Source organism: Eptatretus burgeri, chromosome 3, assembly GCF_056783735.1.
Source record: "Eptatretus burgeri isolate ZD-2024b chromosome 3, Ebu_testis_v1, whole genome shotgun sequence".
In the NCBI taxonomy this organism is placed as follows: domain Eukaryota; kingdom Metazoa; phylum Chordata; class Myxini; order Myxiniformes; family Myxinidae; genus Eptatretus; species Eptatretus burgeri.
In genome coordinates, this window is record NC_140963.1 from 11,061,504 (window position 1) to 11,085,886 (window position 24,383).

The following is a 24,383-nucleotide window of genomic DNA, read 5'->3' on the forward strand; positions in this document are numbered from 1 at the left end:
CACAGTGTGACACCTTTTTTATAGTAAAATCCTCAAGATACTCTTTAGCCTAAATTCCGTGCTCCATGATAATATATTTTCAGTGTTGGAGGATAAAAGGAACAATTAACACTCTTTGGGCATTTTTTTGCACAGCATTTCACAATAATACCTTGAGGAAGGTGAGCACATGACCAGGTCCACCTGCAGAATGGGTGGCATTTGGAATTTTATTTTTTGATATTTTATTATATTACATTTGTTGCGTTTTGAAACAGAAAACAATGGTGTATGAGGCAACCCATAAACTTACTGTAAATGTGTCCGCGGCTCGATTGGAATGAATTGTCACAGCGCGGGAACACAAACGGTGTGGAAAGGAAGGTGATGGTGGGATGAGGATAAGGCTGTGTGGGTTTTGGAAGCGTGGACTACAAAGGAGCCAGAGATGAGGGTGAGTGTTCGGTGCGTGGCTAACACGAGGGGAGGGGTACGAGGAAGAGGAGGTCGGGGGGGGGATGAGAGGGATGAGGAGTCGCGCTGCGTTTTACAGATATGAAGACCAACGACAGTGCTGCTTAGCACGTCCCCTGAGTACGGGTTCAGTGGTAGAGCCTTTGGAGACCTTTCCAGAAACCCGAGCTCATCATCTTCATCATCGTGGCGTGAGTGACAGCCTCGGAGCATCACTGTTGGTCATCGTGGGTACCATGCATTGTCCTTCCCAGCCTCGATGTGCCATCCTGCCACAGGTAACCTAAACATTGGAAATTACCTTTATAGACGTTTCTTAACTCTACCCACCCCTCGATGTATATTTCAAACAGTGAATGACATTAAATCGAGCAACAGCACATTCCCAAGAGGATGAACAACCTTGAGAGCGAAGTTCTGATCGCTTGTGGATGTGCACAGCGTGTTCCTAAAGTATATTACGAAAGCAAGAAAATGGTTTCTTATATTAATCTGAGCATTATTTCCACACAAGATATCCCCATGGAAACGATGATCATTGTTAAGTGATGTCCCAGCATCTCAGGTGGACCAGCATCTTGACAGGTGTACGATGGGATATTGATTGTTCCATTTTTTTTTTTCTAACAGAGTCCCTTTCGTTGGTTTCCCCATATTTCGTTTGAAAATCATGAAAATAGAAGATGATATGTAATGGATGGAGGATGCACACCAAGCTTGCACTACAATGAGGGTTCTATAATGCAATCAGCTAAACTTGATTGATTCATATCAACTGTTAACTCTCAATCATTTTGTATAACAATAGCAACGGGTTGATTCAACAGATGGAAACCAAAATAAAAATTTAAACTTTATCAATCTTGCAGAAAGTTTACATGTACATTTTACAGAAAGCATTGAGGTTTAAAGATTTTGTGCAATGCAATTGTATGTGTATATATATATATATATATTGGACGGAGTGAATAGTTGCTGGATGTCAAAAGATCTCATGACGATGTACCGCCCGAAGCTGTGAGAAGCAGGTGGTCTAGTCTTGTTGAAGGTTCCGTGACATCTGGGGTGTGTTCCATTACCATTCATCTTGCAGAGCACTCACCAAATGGCTTCGGTGCTCAAGCAAGCACTCCAACAAAATGGTTGATAAGGAAGGGCTGGCTTGACAAGCTCTAGCTAGCTCACTGGTAACTGAACACACCCCTGGTTCCACTGCTGGTTATCTTAGATTGTTGCGCTAGTTGTCTGGGTAGCAGCTTCTGCACTTAAACACATTGACAAGGTGGTTCACAAGTTTCACGTGAATGACCTTCTTTGGATACAAAGGGCAACCAATTCTATGTTGTAGTGAAGAGCCCTTCCATATGAAGGGAATAATTCCCCCATATTTGGTGTATTTTAGTATGAATTGTAATATTCCTTCCCACGAAGATCAGTACTATGCCATACATAATTACATAGAGAGAATTGGGGTCCTCACCCCTACCCTGAACCCCTGGAATAATGATATTTGTTTTTTTGACTAACTATAACTTTCCCGTACACAACCCAAGTATGCTACACCCAGCAGTTTTAAACCCATTCCGTCCAGCAGTTCAGGAGCGTGTAGAATTCAAACCAACCCACCGACATTTCTTGAATTATCGCATGATTTAATTATTGGATTTTGGAACATGTCACTGTTGCTGTTTGTGTTTTCATCCAATTCCAACTTGATAAATCATTCCTTATGCTGTATTGTATAATTTGTGTTCCTGTGATTATCTGGCATACTTGCTAAGGCATCAGCTATTCACCACTTTGACGCCACCACGTACCTCATTCTGCTTTCTTTCTCCCAAGTGTTGTCCTGTCAGCTTCTTCAACTCACTTCAAAAAGACAAACAAACAAACAAAAAAACTCCCCCAAATTCACAAACTTATCTTGCCTGTTCTTCATTCCTTCATTCATTCTTTATCCTTTCCTTTTCTCAATTTCTCCAAACTGAATCTTGATTGAATGAAACGCTTCTTCCTTTAAAAGCTTTTAAATGCATTTTAATGTTTTTTTTTTGTTTTTTTTTCAACACACTGCTGTCCTCTCTGGGCTGCCACCCCTGCCTCACGTGTTGCTCAGCTTGACGCAGTGGAAACCAAGGCCTTCGACATCATTTGAATCTCGGACTGCGATGAAGCTGAGTCTCTGGGCCAATCACTTTTACATCACTGACAGGTCGGTGGTCTCTCTGTCTTCTATTACCTCCGCTCTGGTCTTGTACCCTCTGCTCTCTCCATGCTTTATCCCCCAATGTATCTGCAGGATGCATGCGGTCCACCATCAACCCCTTTCTAATGAAACTCCCAAAATCCAGGATCACTGCTCACCTCCACCCATTTGTTCCTCATATTTTTCCCACCTTTTGAACCAACTTCCACATTCTCTTCAATCTCATTTTTTCCTCCAGGTCTTCAGGACTGCTGTTCACCACCATCTCAGATGATCCCCCGTCAAAAACCATAATTTTTTTCTCTACCTGTTAAACCACCCCCCACCTTTCCCCCAAATTTTGCTTCTTTATCTATGTATCCATATTATCCACCCCAGCATTCTTCCCTGCCCATCAATCTTACTCGCATCCCTTGTTGTTGGTCTCCTTCTATTTTCTCCCTCGGCACTGATGTTGGCATTTCCCCCTTCTATTTCTGCTCTTCCTTTTGTTCTCTTGCATCCTGATCCATTCTCTGTTCCATCTCTTCCATGAGCCTTAACTCTAAATTCCCCATCCCCACCCCCTAAAAAAGCTCATCAGGAACACTCAATATGTTCTTCTTCATCACGATCTGTTCCTCTTCTCTTCTTCACGAGGTTTATTTCCCAAACCTGTCTCACTGCTAAATGCTTGATCCATCAATGCTCCACCCGTATCGACAGCACCACTTTCCTCCATGCCTTCAACAACCATTCATTTCACTCCTGCCTTGTCTGTATCTGTATATCCAGATTTTAATCTTGAGAAATCCAGTTTGCAGAGGTTATCTGCACACAACTATCAATTCTCCAACCATGTCATTTACCACCCTCACATCTCCTACATGTCCACATCCTCCCAACCCCACCCCTGAGCATCCCTCCACTTAATATTCCCTCTTTCTGCATCTTTCTCACCCACCGCCTCAAAACTTCCCCCTCATGCGACCCTTCCCCCTCACCCCACCTTCTCAACACTTGCGATCACCACACTTTTGCCATCTTTCTCTTCCCCCTCCCCCCTTCCCCTCTTATCTCCTTCTTCACCTCTTCCCATCTCCATCATCACTCCACCTCCTCACATATTACCCCTTACCTCACCTCATCCCATCTAAATAAAAATAATAATTTTATATTGCACCTTTTTGCCAATGGATATAATGTTATATCCTGTCCCCTCACTCTGCCTCCTCCCATATCCCCCCTTGCTTTTCCCCATCTCAGCATTCCCCTCATCCCCCGAAAATCCCTCGCTCTGCCTCACTCAAAATGGCACCACAGCCAACTCCACTTGTGAGGAGTTGAATGCCTCAATGCGATGTTTGCTTCCAAATTTTGTTTCCCCAACACCTCACTCTCTGCACCCTACTGGATACTGTGTCCAAAAAAATTGCACCCGAGGAGGTGGAAAAGTTTTTGGCAACCCTGGAATGATTCTGCAACAGGGCCATCGACATAAGCTCACTCGTCCCAAAAACCTGCTCTGCTGCTCTTGCACATCTTTCTGCCATTTCCACCCTATTATTTTCCCAAGGTCATTTTCCATCTGCTAGTAAGTCGGCCAACATCACTGCACTGCATAAACTAGAGGGGGAGCACTCGGTAGAGTGCAAAACCTCCGCTGACAATACTGCTAGGTCGCTCAAGTGAACCTGATATCCTATTCATTCAATTTGACGTCAACAGTGCTCACAGAGTTATAGTTTGCAACTTTCCCTTTTACTTTTAACTTTTACATCCTCAATTCTTAGTCATAACTAGATTCCTTGAGACAGAAATTGATTTGACGTGGGTATATCCACCTGAAGTTCCAAAATCAGCCGCAATTATAATTTTGGCATGTTTTTTGTTGGAAATCATTTATAACATGTAGAAATACAAAAAAAAAAAAAATCGAAATTTTGTTGAAAAAAAAAAGTTGCAAAACTTTTTTTCTCTAACAATTTTTTTTTTGCGGGGGTGGGGGGGGGGTTGAAAATCACTTAAAACATGTAGAAATGCAAAAACAAAAAAAAATTAAATTTTTTTCAAATTGGCCGCCATAGCGGTCATATTGGATTTTGGACCAAGTCCAAAATCTAATGGCATGATCCTTGGACCAGACCTAACCCCCCCCCCCCCACCAAGCTTCGTCGAAATCCATCGGAGTTTTTCCGTAATACTGTTCACAAACAAACAAACAGAAAGGGGCAAAAACAGTAACCTCCATCCATCTTCGATGGTGGAGGTTAAAAAGGGGCAAAAACTGATCCCCTCAACTGCAGACCTATCAGCAAGGTCATGGAATCCATCATTGCAGTTGATATACAAATCCTCCCTTTTAAGTTATGGCCTGATCTCAAATCATCAACTCAGATTCAGACCCGGTCACTCTACCTTGGACATGCGAATTCTGCTCTACCAACAATGGATGGAGGTCCTCAATGTCAGACATGAGATCAGGGCTGTCTCGAGACATATGTTGAGCTTTCAATACAGTCTGACACCCTGCCTTGCTATCCAAACTCTCTTTCATTAACTTTCTCTCGAGAAAATCCTCTTTATCTCGAGATAATCCACCCTCTGCTGTAACATCCCCCATCCCTCCGATTGGCAGGCAGCAGCCTCTTCCCTCTCAGCAGACCTTGATGGAATCATGAGCTGGTTAAAAACTAGGAATTTGTCTTTCAATCCTGATATCTCTCTCTCTCTGTCTGTCTGTCTGTCTGTCTGTCTGTCTGTCTGTCTGTCTGTCTCTCTGTCTGTCTATCTTTATCTCTATCTCTATCTCTATCTCTCTCTTTCTCTCAACTTTTTGGGCCTTACTCTCAGCCATTGGGCCGGCAGAATACCAAAGCCGCGCATGCACTCACCTCAAAGCCATCTATCCTGGATTTGAATCTTCTCCCCAGCTATAAACAGTCATTCCAGTGTTTCACAAAGTGGGTTATTCATAAATGTGTGTGCCATCTCTCGGATGACAGTTATACTGGGCATCAAATCTGCCGGCATTAATTGAGGGATGTTAAAGATCCCAAGGTGTCCTTCATATGAAGAGTTGGCAAGCTATCGCCAGCACCATGGCCAAGTTTTAATTTCCTGCCATAATTACTGCTGTGAAGGCAAAGGCAAACCACCCAGTATAACACTCGTCAAGAAACTGCTTTGACAGCACTGATGCTCTATCACAGAGTATCTGCTGTACATCAGCATCAGCCTTGATCTTTCTTGGGCAAGCCACACTTCGAAGACTGCTTCAAAAGGCAGTTGCCGACTGGGCATCCTCTGTTATGCAAAGTTCTTTCTCGGGACACCTGAACTCTTATCCACCTGCATGGCCTTCATCCGCAGCTTTATAGAGTACTACTCGCCCCCTCTCTGTGGCACCCCTGCCTCACACCTTGCTCAACTTGACGCTATGGAAACCAAGGCCTTCAAGATTTTGTTGGAATCTTTCATGATGAAGCTGAGTTATTGGGCCGATCACTTTCACATCACACACAGGTCAGTGGTGTCTCTGTCTTCTTCCACCTCCTTTCTGGTCTTGTACCATCATGTGCTTTCAGTGTTGTATCCCCCATCAGATTCTGTATGGCGCATGCAGTGTGCTTGCAACTTTGGTGCAACTCCCAAAATCTAGAAGCACAACCCACCTCCACTCAATTGTTCTGCTTTTTTCCATATCTGTGGAACCAACTTCCACATTCTCTTCAATCTCATCCTTCCCTCCAGGTATTCAAAACGGCTGTTCATCACCATCTCAGATCACCCTACAATCCCATATCTAAACCATGATCTTTCCTACCCTTGTTAATTCTCCGCAGGTCCACCTCTGCAAGTTTCCATTTTTTTCTTCCTGAGAGTTTATGGCTGCATCCATGTTGTCCACCCTCTGTGTCCTCCCCTAGCTCTCATTATTCCCCACAACCCATATTTATCCAAGTCTCCCTCTATTTTTGTCCTTCATCTGTGTCGTTGGTGTGTGTCCCCACTCTCTTTCTACTGTTCCATTTGTTATGTTACATCTTGATGTGTTCCAGTGTTCTCGCTCCTCCACAAGCCTCGACATTGGACACTGTATCCAAAAAAACAAATCCAAGCTTGCTTTGGAAAATTAATTATTTGATAGAGAACAGATTAGAAAGTTGAAAAAAGAATACATACAGGATTGAGGTAGCAAAGGTAAGGGGAAATAAATAGTTCAACAGAGATTCTTTTGGAATCCATGATCGAGGGGCCGGGGCACAGAGGGAGAAGAGGACCATAAGTTGATGATTTTTTTTTTTACCTCGAATATGCATTATGTGGGCTGACAAGATGACCTAGAGGTATGCACACTCGCCTCTAAGCTGTCTAGCCTGGGTTCGAATCTCGACCTGACTATAAACTGTCATCCTGGTGCTTCACAGACAGCGTGATTCAACAATGTGTGTGCTGTCCCTCAGATACAGGTTCAATTTGGTGTCCCATCTGCAAGCATTAGTTGGTGGATGTTAAAGATTGCCCTCCATGAAAAGTGTCGCATTGTCCTTCATGAAGAGGAGGTGAGCTATTGCCAGCACCTTGAACAAATTCCAAATTTTTGCTCTAAATACTGCTGGAAAGGCAATGGCAAACCACCCAGTACAACCCTTGCTAAGAAACTGCTTTGGCAGCACCGATGCTCTGTAACAGAGTATGTACATCAGAATCAGAATGCATGATTCCCTAGTTAGCTGTTCCAGTTCCTGAGTTTGCATCATTTGACACCTCTACCTTCCATTTATAGAAAAGTAGGTCACGTGTATGCAACTTTACACAAAAATGAAACAGGGTTACACATTTTGCATTCATTATACATATTAAAATATAAAAATCTGTCTTTTGTCGAAGTGGTTCGCATTCGGTGGCTTGTGTTGTGTGAAGAGGGTCACCGACACAAATACCCTGGCAAGGCTGTCGATTGTTCAATGGTCTGTCTTGTTTCTCCATTGTTGTACAAATAAGTGGCAGAACAATTAGCACTTGAATGTTACAAAAACCTTTTATCCTCGTGTCATTGTGTTTGCAAGCTTCATCTGTGTGTTTCTACTGTAGCTGAGGCATTCATAAAATACTAGCTAGGGTACCCAGTGTTGCTCGGTGCTGCTCTCATCCTGTTGGCATTTTGGAGAAATAAAATGGTTTTATATATTTTTTTTTGGGGGGGAGCCTAAAACACTTCCCTCGACACACTAATAAATGCAGTCGGGGATCATTCAGTATTACCGTACAGCTACAAAGCTGTACGCACCAGAGAGTGAGTAAAAAAAAAAATAGCAAAGGAAAAAAAAATCCGACATTTTCTTTCAAAACTTTTCAAAATATTTTTTTGCCTAAAACACTCCGCAGCACTCACTGATGAACTTCTGAAAGTTTGATGAAGATCTCTTTGGCCATGTATGAGAAAATGGTGACACAGACAGACAGACAAAAACATCTCTCCTATAGTTTAGATGACTTAATTTCTTCTTTTGGGGGGGGAGGGGCAGAGGTGAGAGGTGCGAGTGGGGGAGGGGTGGCAGCGGTTGAATTTTCATATTGCACATAACTTTTTGTTTGCTGTATTGTCAGTCTTGAATCATGATTGATGTTGGAAACATTTCAAATGAACGTGTCATTGCTGTTACCTGCATCAATTTTCAAATGCATTGATCGATTATGTGTTTCTGTTACATTTTAGATTAATTTGTTGGCATATGGTAATTATTTTTCACCAACTGACCAAACCATAAGGCTGAATGTTCTTTTCTCTTCAGGTTCTGGTGGTACTGCTAAGTGTTTCAGGATGGAACACAAGGGCAAAGGCTTGTTCAGGCATTGACCTTGAAAATATTACAGGTACCTTTGGAAATATTGCATGCAAAAAAATGGAAACTTATTATTTGTTGTCATGTCGACGAAAATATCTCTGAATGGATTGCCGCATGTGGCATGTCACCCCGATCCTTCCACTTTTTAACTTCTGTCTTTTATCCTCATATTCCACAATCATTTTTACATCTATCCATTCTTTTAAGAACTATTCCGTGTTGATGAAAGTTTACAAATCAATGTGTCAACTATTTATTATGTCCAGAAATAGCAGAACCTTTGACCCCCCCTCCCTCCCCCAACCGCTCCTCCAGATGCTCCATACATGACTCTCCCTTCTGTTGTGTTCATCTCCTCTCAATCTTGTTTCCCTTTCTTTCACAGTCTCCTCATGTCCTAACTTTCTCTGAGTTTACCTCTTCCCCCTCCCTCCGTTCATACGTAATAAATATATACCCAAAAGCAAAGCATCCCGTTCAAAATGTTTGACCTGAGTAATCCTTCAGGTGGTATTAGATTGTGTATCAATGATCAATGAAACGAAAGACCAAGAAGGAACCTGAAGAAGTAAAGAGCAGAGATGGAGTCATCAGGAGGAACCTGGATAGGATTCGGGTTTCAGCCGCAACTCCTCAACCCTCAAACCCCTCCAGGCGCAGCGAAGTTACAGAAAAATTTCTGCAAGAATTCACTTCTCCTTCTAGATAGATGACGAAAGAGAGGAATGGAGAGATGAAAGAGAAGAAAAGGCAGAATTAGAATGAATAAAGAGAATGAAAAAAAGAAAACATGAAGAAAGAGAATTGTGAAAATAAAGAAATTTTTACATATGAATAAATAAAACAAACCAATGTCACCCGCAGGGTGACCCGTATCTTCCCAAAAGGTGACCACGTGTGACTTCTTTAAGGTCACACTGAGGTGAACAGAGCTGCTATCCACCAGGAGCGACTCCTTGAGGAATATCTGCCTACGAGAGATTCCGATGAGAATCGTTCTACAGAGTAACCATGAAAAATATGCTTTTGCCTCATAACGTCACCAAATGACATCATAATGTCTCAAGCTTGACATATCTAGAAAGCACTCATCGAGGTGTTCAATTTGAGGTACTATACAATATGGTTCCTAAAACTTGAAAATTTGACCTTGGGGTCAAATATGTTTGACCTTTGGCGCTAATCATGAAGGTCAAGGCCAATCGCCACCAAAAATTAATCAGCTGAGCGCCAGACCATGAACTATATTCCCATGAAGTTTGAAGACGATCCGATCAAAATTACTCAAAAAATAAGGGTTTCGTCGACTCCCCTGATTTGCGACAAAGTGACCTTGACCTTTGACCTTGACCTTCAAAATTTTATGCGCTGAAAGGGACCTCTATAAGCCTCTGATATGCGAAGTTACAAAAATTTCCGATGATAACTGTGCTCTGCAGAATTTTTTATACATGATTACAGACAAACAAACAAACAAACAAAAAAAACATACAAGCTGACCAACATATCTTGTAAAAACTTCGTTTTGGCAAGATAATAAAAAACTAATAAAGATTTGAGAAAAAAAATAATGAGAAATGTGAAAGCAACAAAGAACAAAGATGTCGGGAAGAACCCGGACAGATAGATTTCAGTAGGTATAGAAGTAATAATTTATGTTAAAATTTCCTTTAATTGCAGATTTAATAATTGACATAATCATGAGCACAAGACACTAAAATGTCATTACTTTCAGTGTGTCTGATTGAAGAATAGCACAGTAATATTTGTTGAATATGTACGATATACTCGCACACAAACATGTTCCGTGACGTTCACAAGTTTTAAATGACATTCAGTATCAGGGACTATCGAAGCTGTGTTCCAGCCTTTTCTTGTGCATGTTGAAGATTCCATTATTTTAGGCCATTGTGCAATAGTTTGATGGCAAAACATTCAGTTTCTGCCTATAATTAGCCAGTCCCTCTTGCAGCTGGGATGGGGTTTGCATTCGCTTCTGTGTACTCATGGAAACATAAACCAAAAGCAATCATTGATACCAAGGAAGTGATGCACACATACGACCTGATTGAAACGTGGTGTGTGTGTGTGTGTGTGTGTGTGTGTGTGTGTGTGTGTGTGTGTGTGTGTGTGTGTGTGTGTGTGTGTGTGTGTGTGTGTGTGTTCGTGTTAGTTATCCACTGCCACCGCTCGCTTGTCAAGGCTTTATCTATTTTACCATTTCAGCTTTGGTCATTAAATTTTCAGCAAACTCTTATTTTGAGAAGACGGAGAAAACTAATTAATAACTGTGTGAAAATGTCGAAGGGAAAAGTAGCAGTAAGTTCAAATATACCTGAGTAGCCCATCCACCGCAGCGCAGCGCGACACGGCCGGGATGTTTAATCCATCGCGTGTTTCTTCATTTTGTCCGCTTGCATTTTGAGATGCGTTCTTGTTTTACAATTTGAGCTTTTGTCATGAAATTTTCAACACACCTTTATTATGAGAATATGGAGAACACAGATTACTAAATTGTACTGTTTTTGAGGTGTTGTTTGCGTCACGTTTAGTTTGAGTACAAAGCAGACGTGGATGGGCTTTGCATTTTCAGGTGCTTCCTAGTTCCATTTCGAATCACTGGCATACTACCCCTCATTATTCCTTGCTCAGGAAGCTGCTTTCATTACACCTCTTCTCCAATCAGTCTAAGGAACTGAGAGTTTAAAGGGTTAAAGAGTTATGTGCTTCTTAAGGCACAATTTTGGAAAAAAGGTGCAAAATCTGCCAACATTTGCACCACATAGAAAAGGTGCAAAAAACCTGATCCCTTAACCACAGCTTACTTCCAATCATCAACAAGGTCGTGGAATATGATATGATATGAAATCCTTCCTTTTCTCCAACAACCTCATCTCAGATCACCATTTTGGTTTCAGACCAGGTCACTCCACCATGGACATGTTGCTTTTACTCACCCAACATTGGATGGAGGCCCTCAATGTCAGACATGAGATCAAGGCCATCTCTCTGGACATATCTCAGGCTTTTTATACAATTTGGAATTCTGTCTTACTCGACAAATTATCTGCCTATGGCATCCAAGACCAACTCCACACATGGTTTACTGACTTCATCTGCTCTTGTAGCCAAAGTGTGGCTCGCAACAAAATCCTTTCATCCCTTCTCCCTGTCAAGGCTGGAGTTCCCAAAGGCAGTGTTCTGGGAAACGCAGTGTATACGTATACTGCTTAATATGTATATCACACATATTCCTACATTCAAATGATGTAAAATTATCTCAATTAAACAAACTGACCTCAATTGCCAAGGTACAGCTATTCTCAAGTAAGTGGCTCAGTTGATGAAAGCCTTCTCAAAGATGTCCCTTGGGTCGACCATTAATAACAAAACAAAAAAAACTGGGGAAAAACCATCCATCACAAGTAATTTTATTATTGGCACCAAAAGGGACACCAGTGATCGGAAAAGTAGGGTAGGGTGGAGAAAAGGATACTTACTGGTTCTGGTTGGAGGTTTACCATGTTTACAGCAAATCTCCCCAAAAAGAGCAAAGCCCTCTCTAACTTTGCCATGGCAAGTTGTTTTACATACTGTTGTGTGGAAATCCTTTATATGTATGAGAAAGGTTCTGCAGCCACTGCTTTATACACAAACGTCATTGTACTCTCATTTTGTTTTTGTTTTTGCATACACAACAACTGTTTGCTTGTTGGATCATTCATTAGAGTGTGGTTATGCTGCAGATGCAGTACCCCATTAGATGAGGACAGATGTTACGAATTTGCTCAGGATACCTGTATATAATTGGCTTACTCTTTTTGAAAGATACGTGGGATATTTTATTCTCTTAAGGGAATGCTTGCATATAGGTCAGGTCAGGTATGGGAGCATGCGCCAGAGCAGCGCGTCGCTGCGTCCACTTTCCGCCAGTACTCCAGGGGCCTCCGTCTGGCCATCCCCCAGGCAGATGCCTGGCCCATCCCCATCTCCTTGAGATGCCGATCAACCTGCTGCAACCACGAGGCACATGGTTGGCCCATTGGTCTCCTCCACTCACGAGACTCCCTCGCTGAGAGAATCTGGTGAGCAGGATCAGTGTCACGAAAATGAGCCACATGTCCATATAGCCGCAGCTGACGCTCACAGACTATGCAGGTAACAAATCTCATTTGAGTCTCTCTCAGCAACTGCTCATTGGACACAGTCTGACCAGCGATAGCCAAGGATTCTCTGAAGAGACCTAGTACCAAAGGAATTAAGTCTCTGTCTCAGATCCTTGGTCAGAGTCCAAGTCTCGCATCCATAAAGCAAGACTGGAAGCACAAAGGACCTGAAGACTCAGACTTTCGTCCTCCTGCACAGGTACCGGCAGTGCCACACCCCATGATCCAGTGAATCCATGACTCCCCAGGCCCGACTCAGACGTCTATTGACCTCTGACTCAAAGCCAGCAGAGACGTGAATATCACTGCCAAGGTAAGTGACTCTCTCCATGACCTCAACATCCTCACCACAAACAGGCATAAAGGATGGCCAGATTAATGGCCCTTTTTGAAGGACAGTACATTCTTTGACGCAACAATCAACCTGAAAAGTACCAGGATGACATTTTGCAGCCAAATGTAAAATTAAATCAAGGTATGACAGCTTAAAGGTGAGGCCGCTACCTTTTCACCGTATTAAATCAATCTGTCCTGTAAGCCCATCTCCTTGTACTGCTTCTACTAAAACCAATTTGATAGCCAATGAGAATTGGTGGATACATTTTGTCTTGTACAGTAGACTATCAAATGATTAATTGTTTATTTAATTCACAAAATAATTAATTTGAATGATACAGTACTCATTATTTCGTTCAATGAACCATTATCCATTCCGAAGAAGGTAATTCTAAACCCATCCATGCTTAAAAATGTATCTCCCTGCACATTGTGGAGGTGAGTGTACCAATCACACATGGACAAAGGTGAAAATGAGATGGCTATAAATACTGAAAAAGACTTAATATATGCCTGGTCGTCTTAAAAAAAAAAGGAAAAAGGTGTCTGAAGATGTGCATTTTTAGATCCTGATCTGTGCAGACCTATCATGAGTCAAGGGGTGTATGACACAGTTCGGGTGGTACAACTGACCATCTCAGAGACGTACCACGGCCCTGATAATCACCCTGAACTGTTTGCTGAAACAATATCCCACAAATGACTCAGCGGTTTCACCCTTGCAATTATAATCGCTCAAATCATCCCTCACCGGATAATTCCTATGTGGTTTATATTCTCAGGCTGACTTTACAAGTTTTGGAAAACTTTTGCTACTTCCTTATTATGGACTCACCAAATGCATACCACCATGGGTGAGGATCAGGTTTGTCACACCATCATGAGGTTGCAAAATTCTGCCACACTTGCACTTGCTGATTGCATTTGGATTGGATTGTAATGGTTTTAATGACTTTCATGATACCTTGCTGCTGGCAAGTAATATCCCAACAATGCATGACTTTCAAAATGAGGCATGAATGCAAAGTGAGGTCTTTTGCACATGATGTGTGTGTGTGTGTGTGTGTGTGTGTGTGTGTGTGTGTGTGTGTGTGTGTGTGTGTGTGTGTGTGTGTGTGTGTGTGTGTGTGTGTGTGTGTGTGTGTGTGTTTATACACTGACTCAGTTTTGCTGGCCGGGCACTTTTAACCTGCCATTTCTAGAACGAAATCTGTAATTTAAATCGTCTTTCAAACTTTTTTTTTAGCATTTAGATGAGAGAGTGGCAATTTCAAAATGGTTAACCCATCGTTGTTCTGTTCCTGAATGCAAATCGGTCTCACTGAAATATAGGAATACGAGAAATATCACTGGATGAGAGGCGTGGAGTTCAAAACATTTCCTGTTCGTACATTATATCGTCGGCCATGGCTATAACACACACACACACACACACTTCAACTTTTAGCAAACTGTCCACTAAGTTTCGTCCAAATCCAATCCATAACTTTTTGATAAATTGTATTATATATCGCTTTTGGCCCTATTTCTCAATGGTGAAGAACCTCTTAAAAATTTCTTGCATCCGGATCTGGATTCTGATCTTCACCGAAATCGAATCATTTTGTCCAAATCCCACACCCGACCTGCTCACCAAATTTCGGAGGAATCTGTCCATAACTTTTTGAGGTTTCCTTCTCACAGACAGAGACAGACAGACAGACAGGGGTAAAAACATAACCTCAGTCCACCTTTTGTGGCGGAGGTAATAAATGGCTTTACATTTAAAATCGAAACATATCACACGTCATATTGCTGTATTCCTGAGCGAATAGCAGGCCTTGATGGAGAAGGTAAAGGAAATGCCAGGAAATTAAAATGATCATGCGATGATTCACTCAATATAGCTGAGTTATGTCCTGAAAATGTTACACAAAGGGAGAAATTTCAATGACTAAGGAAAGAGCTCTTGCTTCACATCTTTTTTTTTTTTTTGACAGATATCTGTATTTTGTGAGTTCAAAGGTGGAAAACAATTTGCCACAAGAATAATTTGATTCCATCAATTAAAATGCAATTATGTGTGAGTGCAGCTGCGATGGATTACTTCAAGACACTGGCGACAAAAAATAAATTAATTGAGGACATTCACAATTCAAAAGACGAAACACATCGAAATGCAACATAAATTTAAAGAAACTACCAAAATGATATAATGTACACATTTATTTTATAAGTTATAATGAGAACAAATCTATAGTTAATTACATTTGATTTCAATACATTTCATTCTTGTGTTAATTAACTGTTTGATATAATTTTTTAATAGTTCCTGAAAATAAATTGTATACCAAACAAGATCAGGAAATATGACGTTTTTAAAATATTTGGACAACTTACTATATATATATATATATATATATATATATATATATATATATATATATATATATATATATATATATATATATATATACACACACACACACACACACACACACACACACACACACACACACACACACACACACACACACACACACACACACACACACAGTCATGATCGCTTTTCCTAAGATGTTGCTGATTTATCTCCAATGTCACAAAACATCTAAGTACAATGCTTACCTCTCAACCATTCGTAAAAGCACTTGCCAAGCAGTATTTTTTTTCTTTTGTATACCATGTCTAGGCTCGTATGAGAGCTAAAATATTGATGATTCATGTTTTGCTGTGAAGACTCTCTTGCTGGAATTCTTTGAGAATGGTTACATCGTTGTGATAAGCATAAATATGGTTTGTCATAAACCCTTGACTGAACTCAGGTGTGTTGTTGATTGGTATTTCCATAATTCAGGTTGCAGAAGGTGGAACAAACTCGAAGTATCCACCTTCGTTTCAATGAAGGATCGTGATTCATGGCTTAATTTGTGAAGTTGTGTTCTCAGAGTTTTGTTCTGAGGGCTCTGTTCCAGAGTGCTTTCAACACGGGGTTAATGAGATAACAGTACTGTGAAGGATCTGGCACTTGAAGACAGTCAAATAGGGGAGAGAAGATGCAAAGAACCGAAGTTTTGTGCCATAAACTGTTCCCACGGTGGCGCCACAATACCAGACTCATACCATTAACAAAGGGGCAGGCAAGGGCTTTAAGCAATCAATGAGTTGGTGGCATACAGAGATGGTGCCACACAGGGAAGGAGGATGGTGATGAGGAAAGGTCATGATGAGGATGTGGCGTATTGCCCGTTCCCTCCAGTGATCGAGAGAGAGAGAGAGAGAGAGAGAGAGAGAGAGAGAGAGAGAGAGAGAGAGAGAGAGAGAGAGAGAGAGAGAGAGAGAGAGAGAGAGAGAGAGAGAGAGAGAGAGAGAGAGAGAGAGAGAGAGAGAGAGAGAGAGAGAGAGAGAGAGAGAGAGAGAGAGAGAGAGAGAGAGAGAGAGAGAGAGAGAGAGAGAGAGAGAGAGAGAGAGAGAGAGAGAGAGAGAGAGAGAGAGAGAGAGAGAGATATATATATATATATATATATATATATATATATATATATATATATATATATATATATATATATATATATATATATATATGAGATAGAGATATGTTGACATTGTCTTGTGCAAAGCTCAACTACCATGCACATACACAACCCTAATTACCTCTGTGACCACCTTCATGGGCGGTGTGTTCCTTTATTGGCCGCCCGTGTTCTGTGGATGGTGCCATGTTCCTGGTCATCCCGCCCAATGGGACGACCCTAAACAAAAGTGTTGCACCCCTTTCCTGCTCACTTCACTGTGACGGCCTGCAGTCCTCCAGCCAAACAGCCCATGTAATGTCCTCCTCATTTTAAGCAACTCAATTTCCAAGTTCCTTTGTGCCTTTGCGTTAGGGTTAGAATGCCAAAAGTCCTACACTTGGCCTTCACTGTAACAGGAGTTTTTACGTAAAAAATCTTACCTTAATATGCTTTAAGGTTTACATTCTGACTCACCGGTGCACGTTTAATCATACGACTTTCCCCTACAGATATTTAATACAAGAGTAATGCTACCTTGCTTGATCACAAGGTCCATACTATTCTTACCACATTCTAGCTGTGGACCTCCCTCTCCCCTTCCCCCACCCCTTCCATGTAACAGTCCTAAAGGTTTATCTCACTGGTTACATATACCCTAATTGGGTTGCAATCATTAACTTTTTTTTGAGGTTTCTGGATTGTATTGCCGACAATGTGTTTTGATAGAATCACTTATTTTTGAATATAGTTCCGCACCCCCCCAAGCCCTTCCACCCTACTCTCATATTCCATGTTCCTCCAGGTACCCCTCCTTCCAAAATGCAAATTAGATGGTGTAATGAAACAAACCCTTCTGAAAATAAACTTTTTATGTTGTCTGCACTTAAACTCAAAGAAAGACTGAATTAAACACAGATTTATATTTTGTTTGCAGGCCTCTTCTGCAACATCACTTGGGACAAGATTGGTACGTGTTGGCCAAGCAGTTCTGCAGGACTCACTGTGGTCCAACCCTGCCCCAACTACTTCAATGGCATCTACTACGACACCTCCAGTAAGATCCCTGAAGATGTCACACTATTTGTAAAACTGAAATGTCAAGGCACTATCCAATTTATATCATTTCATTACCAAACATTGCTTCAAAAGGGTGGTCTTGCATTGAAGTGCATCATGTGTCATAGCATGCAAACACACTGTGCGACAAGTAACTAAATTATAATCAGCAGTTCACATAACTGGTACTCAGGTACTCATCCATTCATTCCATTGGAACCACATCTGTGCAGAGCATCAGTGCTCCCTCAGTAGTCTCCTTGGCTCTTGGACACAATCCTGGACAGGTCACCACTCCGACACAGGATACCAGCAAGCTGGCACTCATTTTGCCAACCTCAGAAGGATGACAGGCAGAGTCAACCCCACCTGGTATTAATTCAAGAGCTGAGTTAATTTGAACTCAGGACCTTCAGACCACAAGCCCACCACCCTAACCATTAAGCCAACACCAGGCATAGCTACTCATGTGCAGAAACAAAAAAACTAAATGCGTTCTGCAAAGATGCTCCGAAAGCTCAAAAGCATACGAGCACAACAGAGGCTTTTGATCAAAGGTTTTCTCAGCTGGTGTCAGTAAGATTCTTCTGTGATAATTCAGATATATTGAAATACTGTGCTGTGATTTCAAGATTTAAGTGCACAAAAATAAGTTTATATGAATACTCGACGACCCGTGACAGCGGTTGATGACAGCGGTTGATGTGACAGTGGATGATGAAAAAATCATTTCAAGTTAAAAAAAAGATATCTCCAGCGAACTATACCACTGAGGTTGTTTGCATTGATCAAATACTCCCGAAGAATACTTGACTGAATCGGGAATTTTTTTTTCATTACCCGATTTGAATGAAACTTGATACTGCTCACTGCACACGGATGCCGAGTATGGTGGGCCGAAAATTTTTGCGCTATCATGTACCGTTTTGGCTGTATTTCGGGAACGTACATACATATATAAAAGTAGATAATAAATGGGGTTTCTGGGACCCCCATTCAAATGAATGGGGGGAAAGGGAAAAACTTTCTGACTCAAGCCCGAAAAGTTCAAAATAGGAGAATGATTTTCTCCCCACCTATCCCCTTCCCTCCCATACACGCAAATATAAAAATGAGACTATGAAAGATTGAGACTTACTGATTAAAGCACTTCTTCCCTTTTATATTTTCATTCCACTCAAAGAGCGAACCAACAAATATTTGCCAATGTTCTAATTTAAGGAATAACTTAATTATCTTACAACATTCATTTCCATTGAGTATATTCACAAAGAATAACTTGGAACTTGGTTCTTGGTTTAAGTGTCTTTGTTGAGCAGAAATGAAATGATAAACTTCTCTTAATGCTCTTATTTGACCACCTGTTGATGCACATATTATTTTGAGATTGTAGTAAATTGTTTTTCCATTGTTCAATTGATAACCATCAAAGTTTTCAGTCCATTCAAGGATATTTTTTTTTCTTTACATCCTCCAACTTATTTGTTATTAAATTTATCCACTTATTTGTTTTATCTACTTTTACCCCGGTTATTTTGTCAATAAGACATATTTGATATTTCTCACATTCTTCATGTTTCCCATTTAAATACCAAGGCTGATTACATCTCCACACTTTGGTTTGGTTATTGCTTGGTTCTATCATTTATAAATCAGTAAAAACATGGTGGTAGCCTGTTAAAATTCCCAACCCAATATCTTAACACTTATACTTATAACCATAAGGGAAACAATTGATTCCATTCTCTAAATATATATATATATATATATATATATATATATATATATATATATATATATATATATATATATATATATATATATATATATATATATATATATATTATCATCAAAAATTTCCATCTCTTCTGGATCTGATTTTGACAAATTTCCCTGACAATATCTGCTGCTCTTCCTTCGCTCCAATTGGTTCTTCTGACCACGTCCTTGTTAAAGTGGACATCTCTCTGGCTGTTATCAGAGAACCACCTCACCGCCGTCGAGTCTGGCATTTCACTCAAGCCGACTGGCAGGGTCTCCGAGCAGCCATCAAACTTACAGACTGGTCTCCTATCACTACTTTCTCAAACATCAACTCATCCTGGGAATTCTTTCAAAGAAACTTGCTCTCCCTCATGCACAGATTTATCCCCTCTCGTGTTCAGTTGTCTTACCCTTCCTCCCCGCCCTTGGTTTACTGAATCTTGTGGCCGAGGCAGTTGTCCTGAAACAACTTGCCTTTGCCTCATGGAAAGCAAACCCAACTGAGAGCAATCTCAGTTCTTTCCACAAAGCTCGGAACAAGTGTGTAGCTACCCTCAGGAGAGCCAGAAAACAACATCTTTCTCATCTCAAGTCTGAACTCTCAAACCTCTCTCCCTCCTCAAAATCCTGGTGGCGTTTAATCAAATCTGTTTCTGGTGTATGTTCCCCCTCCATCCCCTCCCTTACCTCAAATGGCCGCACTGCTGATTCCACACGTGATAAAGCTGAATGTCTAAACTCGGTGTTTGCAGCTAAATCTTGTGTCCCAAACCCATCACTATCTCTACCCACTTTACCCAGTCGCACCCAACTGTCCCTGGACTCTGTATCCTTTTCTCCTGACAAGGTGGAGAGCTTGCTTTCAAACCTCCAGTCAGATTCTGCAACCGGTCCAGACGGCATCAGCCCACGTGTCCTCAAAGCCTGCTCTTCTGCTCTTGCTCACCCTCTCTCTGTTCTATTCACCCTCTCATTTTCCCAAGGTCATCTGCCATCTGCTTGGAAATCTGCTAACATCACTGCCCTGCATAAAAAAGGTGCAAAAACAGATCCCTGTAACTATAGACCAATCAGCCTTCTCCCAATCATCAGCAAGGTTATGGAATCCATCATCGCTTCAGACATGAAATCCTTCCTCTTCTCCAATGGCTTGATTTCCAATCATCAATTTGGTTTCAGACCAGGTCACTCTACCCTAGATATGCTGCTACTGCTCTCCCATCAATGGATGGAGGTCCTCAATGCCAGACAGGAAATCCGAGCCGTATCCCTGGACATATCACGTGCTTTTGACACAGTCTGGCACCCTGCCCTACTCACCAAACTCTCTTCCCATGGTATTCAAGGCCATCTCCACTCATGGCTCGCAGACTTCCTCTCCTGTCGCAGTCAACGTGTGGCCCTAAATGGAGTTCTTTCATCCCCTCTTCCTGTGCAGGCTGGAGTTCCTCAAGGTAGCGTTCTGGGCCCTGTTCTTTTTCTGGTTTTCATCAATGATCTCTCGGACTCTCTGGAAAATCCTCTATTTCTCTTTGCCGATGACTCCACCCTCTGCCGTACCATCTGTCATCCCTCAGACCGGCAAGCAGCAGCTTCTTCGCTCACTGCAGATCTGGATAAAATCACAAACTGGTCCAACACGTGGAACATGTCTTTCAATCCAGACAAATCTCACACTCTCACTATGTCTCTTCGAAAGGACCGTTTACAAAACCCCCCCATCCACTTTCTCAACAATCCTCTGGAAGAAGTCTTTTCTTTCAAGCTTCTGGGTCTCACTATCTGCCATGACCTTTCCTGGGAAAGTCACATTTCCAACCTTGCCTCAAAAGCCAGTCGCCGACTGGGAATCCTCCGTCGTGCTAAGTCCTTCCTGGGCCCTCTTGAGCTCCTGACCTCTTACAAAGCTTTTGTCCGTAGCCTGATGGAGTACTGCTCTCCCCTCTGGGCTGGTGCTCCTGCCTCCCACCTTTCTCGACTTCACGCTGTCGAAACCAGGGCTTTTAAGATCATTGGCATCTCCCGCAATGAAGCTGAGTCATTGGGCCTCTCACTCAATCACCGCAGGTTGGTCGGTGGTCTTTCTGTCTTCTACCGACTCCTCTCCAGCCTTGCCCCCCCTGCTCTCTCTGCGATTTGTCCCCACCACATTTCCACAGGGCGCTCAAGGTCCGCCAACAACCCCTTTCTGGTAAAACTACCAAAATCACGAATCACTGCTCATCTTCACTCTTTCATTCCTCTTTTTTTCCCGCCTTTGGAATAAACTTCCTCACTCTATTCTTTCCCATTCTTCCCTCCAGGCTTTCAAAACAGCTGTTCATCACCACCTCTTATCTTCCCCCATCCAAATCCTCGATCTTTTCTACCCCCGATAATCCACCCAAGCCCACTTCCTTCAATTCTCCTGCTTTCCTTCCTGAAAGTCCCTGTAATATCCATCTTCTCCTCGCCATGTTCCCCGTCCCATCCCCATCCCTCTCCCTTCCACATTTCACCTGTGTCTGTTCCCCAATGTTTTGTCCCTTCCACTCCCGCCCCTCTTGTCTCATGCCTCATCGCTGTGAGTTGTGTGTTAGCTCTCATACGAGCCTCGACCAAGGTATACAAAAAAAAAAAAAAAAAAAAAAAAAAAAAGCTCCTTATGCTTTCTTATTTATCTCTTCTGTGTATAATTGATGTTTATAACTTCTTATTGTATTCCTTTTTCTGTACTCTTCCTTCTTTAAGGTTAAACAGTTGTAATAATGTTTAAAGTTTATCGTTTCCTTGATTTATATTTTTCTTTATTTTCTTTAGCTTATTATCACACCTTTCAATGTTATTATTATCAATACACATAAAAGCATAAGACTTTGATCTCAATCCTAGAAAGTCACTCATGACCTTCCCACCCAATTCATCTTTAAACTTACCAATAACCTTTTTATTCTTTGATGAAAACAACACATCACCTGACTTATAATTACTTGTATCATGGATGTATATATCAATATCATCAATCATATCCTCATATACATCACTTGTCTTAATTTCTAATATAAAACTATCTGCATCCATATGTAACAATGACACATTATCCTGATACTTTGATTTTAAATTATTATAGTAATAGTCATACATTAACGACTTTGACAAGTCAAGAATTGTTGTTCGTTTATAAATAGGTTTATCCATTTCAATGGTAAGGTCAGGTGAGATCTGTGACCTGCTACAGGTACCATGTAAACCTGTACTAACCTGTTCCATTGTCGGGTTGTCGGCGACTAAACCGTCTCCCCCACCAGGTTTTCTGGTGAGGAGGGTGTTTGGATATGGACACCCAGCAGGATTAAAAACAAAACCTGGCGGAGGAGCTCCTTGTGAGCCAACGGCCATCCATATCTAGTGCCCAACTGTGTCTACAGACGTCCTCCTGCAGTTGGGTTACTTTTTTATTAGGAGGTTGGTGACAGGATTTGCACTCCGGCCACCGTAAAACCCTTCATTCCACAAAACACAAAAACGCAAAAAAATCTGAAAACCCACTCAGTGGGAGTACCTCCTGTGCAGCTTCCCTTCGCAGGGCAGCTCACCGGATGACGGGATTGGGGCAAAGCCTTCGGGACCCCCAATCTTTGATAGTAGGGAAACCACGGGGTAACATCCCTGGGTCAGATTGCGGGAGAGTGTGTCGGAGTGGTGCTGAGGTGTCGTCCACCAGACAGCGGTCTCCTTGGGTGAACCTGAGGCGGTCCCTTCGGGTGGGTGCCTGGAATGTCCTATCCCCAAGAGAGGATGATCACCTGTCTCTGTTATCATCTGAGCTCAAGCATTTGGACATCGGGATTGCAGCACTCTCTGAGGTTCGGAGACCGGATTGTGGCGAGATAATGGTGGGTGGTTACACCTACTATTGGTCTGGTCGCTCTGATGGTTACCATACCCAAGGAGTTGCTGTAGCTGTGTCCAATAAGCTGACCCCAATGATAATTGAGGTAACACTGGTCAACGAGCGTATTATGAGATTAAGGATTCGTCACTCCTTAGGTGTCATTTCCCTGGTCTCTGTTTATGCTCCGACTGAGGCGAGTGACCTCATCGTGAAGGACACATTCTACACCACGCTCGAGTCTGTGGTTGATCAGTGCCCCAGATGAGATACACTTCTAGTCTTGGGGGATTTCAATGCATCGACTGGAACTGATAGGGATGGTTATGAGGTGTGTGTTGGTCCCCATGGGTCAGGAACTATGAACCAGAATAGCACTAAGTTCCTTGACTTTGCAAGAAGTCATGGACTTAGGGTGGCTGGTTCATGGTTTCAGCGCCCACCAGCTCATCGCTGGACTTGGTATTCCAACGCTGGCGGTGTGGCAAAGGAGATTGACCATGTCCTCATTGACGGTCGTTGGAGGATGATCCAGAACTGCAGGGTCTACCGGAGTGCTCAGTTCCTCAATACTGACCACAGGCTTGTTGTAGCAACTCTAAAGCTGCACCTTGAATCCTGGACAATGGTACCATCCCAGCCGAGGCTGGATGTTGGCAAGCTCAGAGATGAGAGAGTAGTTGAGGAGTTTGCGAACAGGCTGAGTGGACACTTGGGGTGTCTGGGTGCTTTGGGGGGTCCTGAAGAGTTGTGGAGTGCCTTCAAGACCACCATCCTTGAGGTTGCCGGTGGATGTCTTGGAACTCACCGCAGGGCAAAGAAGAATTTTGTCTCTCAAGGGACACTGGATACCATTGAACAGAGTCGCAGGGCCAGGCTGAATGGCAGAGCTGAGCTATTCAGGGAGCTGAGGCGTAAAACTGTACCTGCACTGAGGGTGGACAAGGAGGCCTATGTGCGAGGAATCTGTAAGGGGGTAGAGCATCACCTGTGGACAGGTGATTCTCGTCCCGCTTACAGGGGAATTCGCCATTGCGTTCATCCAAGCCCATCCCTCGGAACACTGCAGTGAGAGCAGCGAGTGGTAGGCTCTTGACAGAGGTGTCTGAAGTGAAGGCCCGCTGGGCCGGTTACTTTGAGCGATTGTACCAGGCTGATGCCCCAGCTGTTGAATTGGACGTCAAGGGTGTTACAATCCCTGTTGCT

At 42.3% G+C, this 24,383-nt stretch overlaps 1 protein-coding gene across 2 annotated transcripts in view; it reads left to right on the forward strand.

Annotated features, from left to right (window-relative positions):
• Positions 1-254: 254 nt before the first annotated feature.
• Positions 255-24,383, forward strand: part of LOC147029394 (corticotropin-releasing hormone receptor 2-like) — a 72,727-nt gene continuing 48,598 nt past the window's right edge. The window contains exons 1-4 of one of the 2 annotated variants that reach the window (XM_085872433.1): positions 255-433; positions 533-731; positions 8,437-8,518; positions 17,421-17,540. In XM_085872433.1, coding sequence (XP_085728559.1) covers positions 690-731; positions 8,437-8,518; positions 17,421-17,540 — 244 coding nt within the window. In that variant the 5' untranslated portion in view covers positions 255-433; positions 533-689. Of the gene's footprint in view, positions 434-514; positions 732-8,436; positions 8,519-17,420; positions 17,541-24,383 lie in introns of those variants that run through there. The other variant, XM_085872434.1, reaches the window with a different exon arrangement.